This window comes from Lytechinus pictus, chromosome 2 (assembly GCF_037042905.1).
Source record: "Lytechinus pictus isolate F3 Inbred chromosome 2, Lp3.0, whole genome shotgun sequence".
NCBI lineage: Eukaryota > Metazoa > Echinodermata > Echinoidea > Temnopleuroida > Toxopneustidae > Lytechinus > Lytechinus pictus.
The window spans coordinates 21,756,042-21,770,210 of NC_087246.1; the positions used below are offsets into that span (position 1 = coordinate 21,756,042).

Sequence of the window (14,169 nt, forward strand, 5' to 3'; positions counted from 1 at the left end):
TGTGGCAATGTTTGTAAACATCCATCACCTGCTGGCATTTTATAAAGTCTTCTACAGTGTAAATTACATGCCAATCAACACCAGCACCATTGCCTAAAGAGATTACAAACACCACACATGATCCTTACCCTCTAGGAGATATCCCAACATTTACAGCAAAATATTATATTCCAAATGAGAGATGGATAATCCCTGCTACATATTATGAAGACAAGAAATACATAAGCCTACATACAGTGTGAGCAATGTTTGGTGGCTGTGAAACGCAATGAGATGGATTTGAAAGAAATGTACCGAGATGACTTGGTTACCGCACGCACACGCAGCATCTGGTGGTGACCTCAGACCGGAGTATTAGTCATAACACAGAGAAAGCTCAGTGCAGAGGGGAGTGGAGTGGAGCAAGTGTGGGGTCTCACATGTGATAAGGCCTTTGCCCATATATGAGCATGCTCCCTGCCCCGCTGACTGCCTCTCACCATCACGGCAACGAGCATCCTTGTCAGCATCACTTGGCTGCATCCAATGGTCCCTCGTGTGTAAAAGCAACACATCTGCTCTCCTGTTCATGTCTACAGTATATGTGTCATACATGTAGGTGTGAGGGTAAAACTAAGGTTTCCCAGAAGAGTGTTGGGAAGAAGGGGTGGGGCAGGTGGGAAGGGCAGGGTGTGGATTTTTAGAAAGAGAGGGGTGGAAGGCAGGGAACCAATCAAAAAGAAGGGAAGAGGAGAGAAACAATGGAAGAAAGGAGGATGCAATAAGGGGGAACAGATGAGAATGGCAGAATGTCAATATTATTAGAAGGGAAGATAAATGACAGGAAGGAAGAGAGAGAGAGAATGGAAGAGAGAGCAGTGGTGAGTGACACAAACAGACAGAGGAGATGGGTGAAAATGAGAAAGGGGAGAAGATGGATTTTTTATCAATAGAGAATGCAGAAAGGAGGTGCAACGAGAGAAGAGGAGAAGGATGGGGCAATGGAGATGTCATTGACGAGAGAAATGTGCCGTGGAATATTCATCAGCATCAAGAGGAAACACATACTGTCCAAACATGAGTAAAGGTGAAGGACCTATACCATAAATTCATGGTGGCATCCTTAGTCGAGAGGAAATGGTAGACCAGGATACATTACAATATCTAAAATCAAACAATATTTCAACAAAAGGAAGTCATCATTTTCGTTGCAGGAAAGTGAAGGAGCAATACTTGTTAAAGTGAACACAGATTCAATAAGATTTTGAAGACGGACTACAAAAAATATCACATTCACATGGTTAGGGCTATATATTTTCATTTTCCACCATGCAATTCATCTACTATCCAAAACTGTTGGTGTCTATCGCAGGTACATGTAGGTCTAGACACTGGAATAAAAATCTGATCTTGTGTATGTTATGGTTCCATGACATTTGCTCCGACGACAATTGTTTTGATGGAAAATCTGCACGTTTAGCCAAACATAAAACCTACATGTAGCCTCCGAAACTATATAAATTCCAATCCTTTTCTTAACATTACTTTTAACCAAAAACTCTATAACATTTACAATCTTAACTCTAATCCCATGCCCTCTGAAATATTTAGAGTGTAGCAACTGCCACCGTACCTGTCTAGCTACATGTACATGTAGTTATACTGGATGAAATGTGTGTCGGTACAAAGCACTGCCAAGTATTAAAAGTACAACACTAAACCTTATACCCTCAAAACCAATTGAGATGACGGAATGCAGAAGAGGGAGGAAAGAATTAATAATGTAATGATTGAGGAGCGGCAATCAGAGAAGTTCTTAGCATTCTACAATGTACATCACATCTTGATAACACTGCAAAGTACGTTCACAAAATTGAAATAAATAGATTTATATTGCTAGAAATAGCGGGATGATATCGGGGCTGATGGAGATCAAAACTGAACATACCATTCTGTCTACAGGCCCTCCTCACATACTGACAGTCACATTTTCTGACAACACAAATGATACTCCCACACACTCACTGTCATGATCACTACAAACTGTGCCATGCATCATCTCCATCTGAGCTGAATATATTGTTTCCAGAATGTCATCTCATTAAAACAGGGATGAACTCCATCAATGATAGAACCTCTGTTTGCTCTCTCTATGGTAGAATCAGGGCCCCTATGGGCTGGTTTTTACACTTTTATCAATAATACTAATAAATGCAATCAATCATAGAAGTCAGCCCCACGACAAATTACATGTAAGCTATTAAAGGCCTAGTTTGGCTATAAACATGAAAGTATCCTAGGGATAAGAACCTTTTCTTTATAAAGTTATGTGTAACTTGAATATTAACTGCAACAGGGCAAAAAACATAATTCTTTTTTTCATATCATTTTTAACCGAATCATGTTGACATAAAGAATGTTAATTTGAGTTTATAATACAACTCACAAGCAATATACTGTATGTTAAAGCCAATTCGGCAGTGCCACAATTCAACACTAACTTGCAAGTTGGTCAAACAATCACTCAATCGCAATCGCTCGTTACATCTTACTCTTAGAACTAAGAAAACTCACTGGCTTTCAATACTTGAGTTTGATAAATTCGATCGCAACTCTTTGATAGAAAGGGCCCAGACCTTTTTTTTTTACTTTATAAGATAGATAGTAGAATTTAGAACCATTTGGAGGCAACAGGAGCGGGGGCAAAACCCCTTGTCCTGCCATCAACCTCTCCCAAAATATCAGCAACATTCCTTCATGTATATCACCTGATATTTGAAAGTGCAGAAAGGGATGTGAAATCCTTTTTAATCTTTTTCACTCATTGGCCCCCATCAATCACTGACATACTGTAAATAATGGCACCATTTCACCTCCGATGACACTTCTTTCCATGCAGGCTAGTGCAGAGTATGGAGGTACATACATGAACATGTAATATTACTTTTTGATATCCCAAATGTATATTCACAGCACTGTGCAATACAGTGTTTCTTGTAATCCAACAACCTGGGTTTGAAACCAACAAACCAAATCAATGCGCTACATGTTTGTAAAACCCCCTTGGATAATAGAATACCCAGTAAAATTATGTTCAAAAGAAATCAATCATCACTACCAAGTACATATGTAGGCCTAGATGTATAGTGGAGAAGAACACTGGAACAAAAGGATAAACAATTTGCTCATCAAAATTTTACCTTCTTCTATAGGCTAATGAAGGTATAGGCCTATACATTTTGCGCTATCTATTAGTGCATACCGGTACATGGTATCTCTAAAGAGCAAAATTTCCATTTCTTTTTCTTTATAATCACCATCCAGTATGAATTTGATGCACTGATTGATATTCCAAATAACACTCATGGGATTTGAAGCCGGTACTATCAAAAGATGATAATGAGGAGCCTGAACATGCATTACAAATTTGCAGTCATAGTCTACTCAAATAAATGTGGCCAATATGTGAATCTCTTCCAATACATGACTTTTCTGCATGACTGCTCATTAATGCACCAGTTACAAGTATATTGCCTGCTACTGTAGGTGACATTTCATGGAGATAAAAACATAAATGAACATGACATAGCCTACATGTACATGTATGTGAGTCATCACACACACCACTGAATATCAGGGGCGGTATTCTGAGGTCGTTTTATCTTTAAAATATTTTATTTTATCTCTTAAAATGAAATTGGTATTCTGAGATGACATTTTATCTCTCAGATAAAATTTAACATTTTATCATGCTTATAAATTTTATCTTGCGTATCTATGATGATACGCAACAGAGCAGTGGCTGCGTAGACATACCCATCGCGTATCTGGCCATTGCAAAGCGGGTAATGTGCTTGCGCCCAAGTTACTTTGAAGAAAAAATAAAATAACCTTAAAAGAGGGTAGGGGCTATTTTATCTCCGCGACGTTGATTTCGTCAATATTTCTAGGTGAATTAACTCCAACTGTTGGCATGAAATTTAAGAGAAATTATAGATTCATTGAGAACAACACCTTAAAGTTATTCCTGTACAATCAGGAAGCATTTCTTTTCTTGACTAATATTGTCTTTGAAATGATGCTTGAAAAGATGCGATATAGACATCGATAAAGAGATGAGAGTAATGCAATTTTAGTTAAAAAGAAATCTCTGTAAAGACGCGCAAGCGTATAGTGCAAGCGTATTGAAGTCAATAAATTGACGCAATCTCACTCCTTTGCCACACCTCCTAGCGGAATGGATTTCCATTGGTTGAGTGATATGAGAGAGCTATAAAAGCGCGTTTCTAATTGGATATTGATTAAAAAATAGGTGTGTCTTACAGAGATAAAATGAAGATAAAATTGTTCTCAGAATACCAATTCGGAGAGATTTTAAGGGTATTTTATCTCACTGATTTTAACGGAGGTAAAATATTTTATTTTAACTGAGATAAAATGGATCTCAGAATACCACCCCAGGGCTTTTCAGGCCTACATACAAATACATATGTACATGGACCCTCCTGACCGCTCCCATCTGCCCCACCCCAAAGCAAACTTTTTATCTTCTAAAAAAAGGATGTGCATGAGAGTGTAGACCTGGGGAAACTGTTTCCCGGCGAAGTTCGCCAGTGAAACAGCCAGTATGAAAGGTAACCGGAGAACTTCTCCTCTTTGATGACGTCAGAGGTCATTTTTTTCTCCCCGAAATCCCCTGAACTGAGATTCCGCGCGCTAGCTACATGTAGCTATTATTTCCGTGGATAAATGTAGAAGGCCAAGCTTTATGAGCGATTCAATAATTCCATAGAGTTAAATACCCTCGAACATACAGTTTGTTTTTTCACTAACGATATTCATTATAAAAGCATTATTTTACATGCTGGAAATGCGCTTAAAATATCAAAATACTTTGATTTTTTTTTGGTTTTGCTTCTAATATTTCTAGAATTGGTTGTAATTTATATTTTAACACCTTTTTGTAATCGGTAAGAAGCAATGTTTACAATTCATTTTATTTTTGTTCGTTCTAATTCTGCATGCACCTGCTGAGTGAGCTGATCAGCAGGAGCAGCTGAGAAGTGTTTACCTGCCGTCATCTCCAAAACTTCACTGTAAGAATTAATCAGGTGTCTGCAATTAATAAGAAAAGAGTAAAATAAAAATTCAAATTAAAAAAAGCGCACGCTTTCATTGACACCGGGTCTGCACTTACTTCCGCCCGAGCAAATTACCAATCGCCTTTCGCCGGGGAAGTGCAAAAGGGTACATATTTTTTCTTCGCCGGGGAAGTGAGGAATGCATGCCAGAGAAGTTCGCCGGGGAAAAATGAAGAGACCAGTCTGAAAGGAGTAATAGATTACTTGCACACTGAAGAAATAGGATCCACTGTATAAGAATGTTTTTGATAGACCTCAATTTATTAATTGGTGTCGTTCATTCGCTCTGAAGTCCTGAAGCACCTTTAGCATAAATAAAGATGGAAAGTTCACCACATGTACAGTACATAGGCCTAAATCTTAATATTGAATTATTAATCATTATTTTTTATACTATCTGTATCATTTAGCTTACATGTAGATTTATTTTCATGTCCGCCTAGTGAGGTTGATACTCATGAGGATCCTGCTATTTCTTCCACTCAAATAAGCTATCATTCACTGCTCTGGATAGGCAATAAATAATTTGCAGTCAATGTCAACAATGCCAAGAATGCCACATTTCCTGGAGCATCCAGATTAACCATAAGACCAGACAGACAGAAATAGTCTTTCAAAATGGACATTATCATTCTTCGCATGTGAAATTAATAAATTTGTAACATTTGAAGAGCTTTGCCACCCCCCCGGAAAAAAAATTGATTACCGGTAGCCTTGCAATGTCCCTCTCTTTGGCCCTAAATAGGCCTATACATGTACATGTATTTTTTTGCCTTTTTCATTTCCCCATTTGCGTTGTTAATATAAAATGTGCCCTTGCCCTAAAAATACAGAAATACAAAGTATCTGTAGCCTCGACCTAATTCCCCTTACATGGGACCTACATTGATTGATTGATAGTTTATTTTGCTTTTAAGAGTGTCATCTGCACCAATCAGCCACATTTTACATAAAACCAATTATATTACCTAGCACACAATTATTAACAAGTAAAATCAAAGTACAAAAAATAAAGACAAAATAACAAATGGGTCTGATTTGCTTTTGGTGTAGACTAATATTCAGAGAGAGGGATGCCCAGATGGGGATCAGTCACAACTTCTTCATTCTTTAGATCTTGACCTCATTCATACAGAGGTCCTTGGTGTCATCTAAGGTCAAACACCAAGCTGTTTGGCATTCCACTCTCTAAATAAACATGATATGCTAATGATACCACAAGTCCATCCTTCATTTAGTCTGCTTATTCAGACATTATTATAGTTCACGATACCACAAGGAGTACATGTAGGCATACTATCAAGACCAACATGTATATACCTTTGAAAGTAGTGCTGTTATCAATAACCTCTTTATCGCTAGTCTTGTTGATAAACGCATGTTTTTTGCCACTTAGCAAATAGCGATATCGATAACTTTTCTCTCATTGTCGATAATACCTGATATTATGTAGGGACATACAGTTCAAAATACAAATTTCTGAGACTGACAAAGAAAAATTGAGAAATCTCAAGAACAAGTGGAATGCCTAGTCTAGCAGATCATAAAACGGGTCTTTATACTTGAACAACATTCTGGTGATATTTCAAAAACTTATGCTTAGTTCTATAGATGTTGACTACACCACCAACCTCAGAAAAGCGGCGCCTACATGTACATGTATGTCTCACTTCTGCCAATGTATGCAGGCAAGACAAACATGAAAAGGTTGAAAACATATATGTATTTTAAGGCATACATGTACATGTACATGTAGGCCTAAAAACAGCCTATTTAAATTCAAAGAAGACTTTTATTTAAACAAAAAAAACAAAACAACTGTAATGTTAGATTCATAGACACTGGTTAAGGACTTGGACTTGATTTTTTTTACTCTTCCTACAATGGGATGCAGGACTTACATGTAGGCCTAAAAAGCTGACTGGAGTACCGGGGGGGGGGGTACTTCCATTGACAAATGGATACCATGCATGACCAAAAATACACGTAAAAAGGATCTCTTTTTCAAGATAGGGCTTATTACGTACGTAACGTGTCAAAAACAATAAAATAATGAAAAAAGGGTATATATTTTGCTAGGAAAACTTTGTGTTTACGGTCCAATTTGCGAGGGTATAAAAAGACTATAGGCCTACAACCTGTAGATGTACTTTTTGCCCCAACACTACGTGCTTAGGGTCCAAATCGAGCGAGGTGTGTGGGGTAGTACTCCCCCGCCCAATGAAAGTAAAAGGTATAAGCAGACGTCCATGATCATGTCCGTGACAAACAGTTATTACAGACATTGTTGTACTTGTTAAGGGGCTCAATTCAGGGTTCTTTTCAAGGGTATCATTTTGTTTCCAATACTTGTTAAAGGTAAATGCTAGTTTTGGTAACGATATCAAAATGAGTTCGTACAGAATCCAATGAAATGACCACCAAAGTGTCTGTTTGTATAAATAAAACGCATGTGCCAAAGGATTCTGGAAGAAATTGTGTAATTGCTGAGAAATCAGCAAATAAGCACAGGATTCGGGTAGAGCGTCGGGCCCGACGCTCAAAGCAATAATTATACACTGTCCCACGTGCGCTTATCTGTGTTGGGGAAGTTCAGTCTGAACATTTTTCAGCGTAGATTTCAAGATTTCACAACATTCAGTTTATGTAACTGTACCAGATCTAGATCCTCGATGATATACTGACAATTAAGCCTGGTTTTACAGACTTTCTCATGAAATCAGTGTTTACTGCAACTACTGGAATTTCTCTTTAAGGGTAGGGTTTCACATGCCAATACTTGTTAAGGGGTGCAGTTTCAGAACATGGAAAATACTTGTTTGAGGTGCTTTTCGAAACCCTGTGGTTACGCATGGTTTCCACTCGTCAATGGAAGTGCCCCCCCCCCCCCCCGGGCTGGAGTATCAGAAGTATATATTGAAAAGAAATCCGGGAATCTGTACAATAATTGCAATAACGTTCCCTTCCAAGCTTTTTCCCCTTCTAAATATATGCAACATGGACACAGAATGTGTATACATGTACATGTAGGCTTACATCCTGCTACATGTACATGTACTGTCCACACACATGTATGAATATATGATTTGATTTGTTTTATTGATTTCCGTTTCACAATTGTACATAATTATGATAAATATAACATAACAAGGTGGAAAATACTGAAGACATAATAAAATATATACATAACATAATCTACTCTTAGATTTAAGGAACACAATTCAATGAATAAATATATTTGGGTTTACAAAAAAAAAACATTATAAATGCAAACAAACATCGGCCCAAAAAAACTGTTAGCAGGTAAACTGAAAGGATTCCCCCAGTTTTATACATGATTATCTAGGGCTACAATTAAAGTAAGTGTGCACATATAACTAGCCGACAACATACAATACTGCTTTATGTATCTGGAGGACGACCATTCAGAGCCTTTTTTTATAGACCATACAGTACATGTACAAACAAATGTATATACCATTTACCAATAACCACAGACAATTCACTCTGTAGTGCTTACTGTCAGATATAGACAGTGTACAAAGGAAAATCAAATCAAGCATGAAATCTGAAAGGAAAATCACAATTCACTGCTCAAACCCATTCAAATTCAAGGTCATTATAATGAAATATTTGAAGAAATTATCCAAAACATACCCTGATTTTAGCTTACTGTAGCCACTGACAGATATGCTGTGAACGTCCTAGACACTAATACATATGTACGAACAGAAATGGGGCAAGGTAAAACTATACATGCATTGCTTTCTGTTGTGATGACCTCCAATGAGTGTATACTGGTAGGATGGTAGGAAAGCATTGGTAGGTAATGATGTATAGCTTTTGGTATGTTGGTAATGTCAAATGGGAGAGAGGGTGAGAGTAGGGCAGTAGTGTACAAGATCACCAATAGATGGCGCTGTTGATGATACAGTTGATACACCATTGGGTGCACAGCTGCATGGGCCATCAAATTCCAAATAGACGCGAAGGGGAAGTGAGCTAGCTTGCTTGCCCCTCAACCACATCATACAGTTGGTGGGAGAAAATCAGGCACAGATCAAGAGTCGGACACACATTGTAGGAGGGGTGCAAATTGGTGCGACAGCACCGTTGTCAGAAAAAAATTGACATGGAAAATAACTTTCATCACTCACAAATGAAGGGCGGTTAGTCTTCAGAAAAATTTGACACGCCCCCCCCCAAAAAAAAAAAATGATTAAAAAGTTCATTGCACCGAATTGAAGGTATTTTTCCAAATCTTAGGAGGCATTCGCACCTTCCGCCCCCCCCCCCCCCCTCCGGTTCTGTTCATGAAAATATGTATGTACATCTTACCCAGGGGTAAAATGAGGAAGCGGTAGAGCATAGAGTGGGAGATTTGGAGTAACTGATAGACTCCGTGTTCATGCATGAATATTAATATATGAACCTGCTTTATACAAATGCATGATTATTAATTTAGAGTACCGGTAATTAATAAAGGGAGCTCCAAAACAACATTCGCAAATAGTTATTTCTTTCTGATAAAAGACAAGTCATGATCTTCAAAAAAGGCTTTATTTTGTGACATGTACTTTAGATGCCAGAAAAAGAAAGAAAAATAATTTGACTTGACTTCTGAATTTAAACTGTATGAAGGTCAGATTCTTAACTTTGAAATGATAGATAATATACTGCACAGGTAAAGCTTGCTATGACTTGAAGAAAATTATAAAACATAAATGTACATATTAAAAATAACCAATTACTTCTATCAATACCAGCATAAAAGGGGGAAAGCACTGGGTGCCTACAAAACATAGAACCATACAGTGTCACCAATAAAAAAAGGTTTTGTCAAAACATCCTGTTTACTTTAAAGGGATTATTGTATTAAGGTACAACTTGGCAAAGCCATTGAATCCCATTGAATAAATTATAATCCGTTTATTGTTTCCAGTTTAGAAATTCATTGACTAATATTGTCAGCTCCTTTAAAAGCCATAGGGATTTTGGCTTTATAATGAAAGAGGATACATGTATTTTCAAACCCTAAAAAATGTAAAATGTACATGTATATATTAGACCAGTCCCCTGTTGCATAAAATGCCTTCCATTTTCCAATGGTAACTACATGTACCATGGCGATGGCGCTCAACAGCCAATCAAATTCTAAGTTACCATAATAGCGACAATTATTAAAGCAACAGGGCCTGGGGGCCCATTTCAAAACAATTTACATCTTTGATATCACCATGGGATTCTTGATTTTGATTGGCCGATGACCTCTGTTACCATGGGCGTGGTAGTTGCCATGTTGTAACTCTGAAATGGGTCTCATATTTGACCCTAGAATTTAACGACAACGCAACATAGCTTGATACTCTTCTTGAGATTAAATGCTATACCCAAATCTTATTTCCAACTGGCTCTTCAATACTCTTTTACATGTTAACTCATATGTTTATACTCAGTATTGGTTGTTTTCAAGGCGGATGGTAAAATATTTGAAAGCCAGACGAGATGTGTACTCAGTCCTCTTCCAAGTTCATATCAAAGACTGCATGTTGTGTGTAAACAAGATAAGTTGAGTTTCTTTTCAAGTCCCCCAACTGTTGAGGTCATATCAGATGTGACCTAGAATTCCATCCTCTCATATCAAAGCTTCATGTATGAATTCCATTTGTTGATTGAACAGTTGGAAAGTTTGATAAAGCGATGGGGAGTGAAAATACACATGACATAGGCCTACATTGTACGATATCAGCACTTTTTACCATGAAAAATAAAAATTTCACATGATGATGGCATCGTTTTCTCCAATATCTTTCAATATTGAGTATTAAGAAAAAATTGAATAAATGAAATACAAGTAGGCGTATTGCATAGACAGGGCTAGGTAGTGATGGGGGGATCTGACTGGATCTGCACAGGGGGGAGGGCTGCTTAAAAAATCTATACACTTTGTATTTTACTTTTTAATTACAGTATCAATTTATCTTCAATATTAAAAGTAGCATACAATTCCTTGAAATTGGGACACCATGGAAACTCCATGGTACCATATTACTTTTACAGCAGCTGTAACCCACCCAGGCATCTACATGTACATCTATATGTACATACATGTACATGTAGTATCCCAAACCATACTTTACTACAAAAGTAATGTTAGGTTTTCTAAGAGATACATATCACTTGTTACATACCAATAAATATGAAGACATACAGGCCTATATTTGAATGATACTAGGTATTTATTCATATTTGGATTGTAAACAGGGCATTGCTGAGTAAAAATGGAGAGAAAAAATGACCCCAAATAATCTTGAAGACATACATGTATACTGCACACATTGGTTTAGGGTTGTAAAAAGTTTTTTTTTTTTTTTTTTTTGCTTTTGCTTTTAGTTCAACATATTCATGTACAATGTAAGGATTATGATTAAGATAAGGGTAACAATTAACTTTGAGGATTTTCCAACAGAGCGAATGTTACCAGAGCGAAAGTCATGAAGATGCCTGAAAACTCTGTGTAAACATTGACAATTTTCATAAATTTCTTGTCCAAGGTTCATGATGATCATTTTGAATTCCCCCGGCCTGCCGTATTTTAAATCCGTTCCCCCTTTTTCAATATAAAAACATGGATTAATGATAGCAGAGGACACCGGTCAAAATGATACTGCCACCTGGAGCCCATATTAACTTTCAATTTCCATGCAAATTTCACCCTTGATATTAAAACAGGACATCACCAGGTACTTTAACAGAGAGGTGCAAGATGCCCCATAGATGGGTTTTCATTTTCTAAATGAAAAAAATAGGGTATCAGAGGGTCACATGATTGTACATCTACTGTATATGTACCAAGCCTGTAAAATTCCTACTTTGCTGGAGAGGGGTTCACTTTGTTTGTCCAAAAAAAAAAAGTTTTTTGTTGACCAAAATTGCAGATCTTGGAGGTTGAGTCAGTCAATCGATAAAATATCGAACATACTATAAAAAAACTGGTGTATTTTTTTTATTTTTTCATATATCCTTTCTATTTTATATGCAGGTTGGATTGGGAAGGAGGGGCGGGGGGTTCAGTGCAATACAGTATACTCTGTAAATTCATGTCCACACTGTCTATCAGAAGAATAAGATAATAATAAACTAGATACGCATTTTTGCACTTTAGCCTCATACATTATAATCTCACTCATTCTGTAGAGCATCAACAACATACAAGCTATCAACCTTTAATTGATGCACAGTGTTCCTAATAATTGACAATTACCTTTAATGGATTCAAATCTGAATTTAAAGGCCTGATTAGGACAATAAGCCAGTTCGTAGTTCCACTCTGCGCATGATCACAAGATTCTGCGCATGATCAGAGGAAGGTCATTTGTACTTAAGTGACATGGTGGTTTAAAATTTAATGAGATAAGCACCAATTTCGATGTCTTGCTTATTCATATATTCTTTTGAATTGTGTTTTTCATTCACATCCACAAAAAAATGCGTCCACGAATGACTGGTATATTACACAGTTTGCCAAGTACATTACATTGTACAACATCCTCTGGTATGCATTCAAAGTAGAAATGCAACAAATAACTTCATAGAGTGTTCATTGATGTGCTATTCTAGTCACCTGGTCTATTCAATTTCTTCATCCCGCTATGTAAGGCATGCATACGTATTATCTTGCTTTGAAATCTACCTATCTTAATGAAAGAAATGAAAGGTCATTTGACCAAAATTGTCCCAGAAGTAACTACGAACTGGTCTATTTGAGAAATATTTCTAGCCTTAAATAGCAATCACACTGGTTGCTCTGCTTCAGATATTTTTTTATTGGGACTTTTTAAAAACTGAAAATGTTCATGCCTCCTTGGCTTTATCCACATTTCTTGTAAATTGCAAAAGAGCATCAATAGATCAGGTCAACAAACTTCTTTTTGTGATCTACTTCATACAGGCCTATGTGTTTCAGTGTTTAAGGAAACACATCCCAAACAGTGATCACATCCCCCATCCCCCCCCCCCCTAAAAAGAGAAAGAAAGAAAATCCATGAGGCAACCCTAAAGTTCGCATACATTTTGAACAAAATTCAAGATGATGTTAATAATGAGTAGAGTACAAAATTATATCCCTCCAACAAAATATCTGATTTCCACCTGCCCCTGCCTTCTCAAGACATGGATGGATTTCAAAGGAACTTCATATGCTAAAATATAAAAAATGTAATTACATGTAGTAGTTGTATGTCAATTAGCTTGAATTGCACATGTACATGTATATATATACACCAAGGAACTTAAAGATTACACTACATGTATGTAGAGGGAGGGGGGCTTTTCAAATATTTTCGACGTTAATCATTCATGAACATCCCTACCCCATTCAAATACCATCACAGATTTTCCAATGATCATTTAATACAATGTGGGCATGATACAAATCTACTGTTTGCTCAATTCCCTTCTGTTTGGCTTGCCACTCAATTATTTAATCAAAAAATCAAATATTCAGGAGTAATGAGTCAAACAGAAGGATTTGGCTTCTTGCCTCTCTAATAATGATGCAACATCACGTACAGACAGTGCACATGATGTACTGTATGTACAGCAATGCAGTGGTGTAAATTGTGCTTCTGGCTTTAACACTGAACTTGATCAATTTTTATATCTGAAGCTATTACAAAACAGATGTAGATAACACCTGACCACATCAGAGTTTGAGCTAAGGAATGCAAACTGTATTGTGCTTTTAATTAACACAAACACTCTCTTGGAATAAGCCATCACAATTTATTCATGGACAGAGGGTTATTGTGGTGAAGAAAAAAAATGAATAAAGAAAAATGATGTACATGTAATTCGAAATGTGTATGTAAATGTACATGTATAGTATGCTCTTTCTAGAAAAGACCACCTATTTTCTGAATTCTGAATAAAATAAAACCACAATCAATATACAGGTATGGAAAGTGACAGAAACAATAATAGATCTCTGTGTCGATACGATGAAGAGTGCAATCTCGAGCAAATAATTTAGAATGCAGATTGTTTGAAA

The 14,169-nt window shown here is 36.9% G+C and overlaps 1 protein-coding gene across 4 annotated transcripts in view; it reads right to left on the reverse strand.

Moving 5' to 3' along the window:
• LOC129254574 (leupaxin-like) overlaps nt 1-3,115 on the reverse strand; it is a 45,804-nt gene extending 42,689 nt beyond the window's left edge. For all 4 annotated transcript variants that reach the window (XM_064113099.1, XM_064113093.1, XM_064113087.1 and 1 more), the window contains exon 1: nt 129-3,115. In XM_064113099.1, coding sequence (XP_063969169.1) covers nt 129-150 — 22 coding nt within the window. In that variant the 5' untranslated portion in view covers nt 151-3,115. The remainder of the gene's footprint in view (nt 1-128) is intronic.
• Between the last annotated feature and the right edge of the window lie 11,054 nt (nt 3,116-14,169).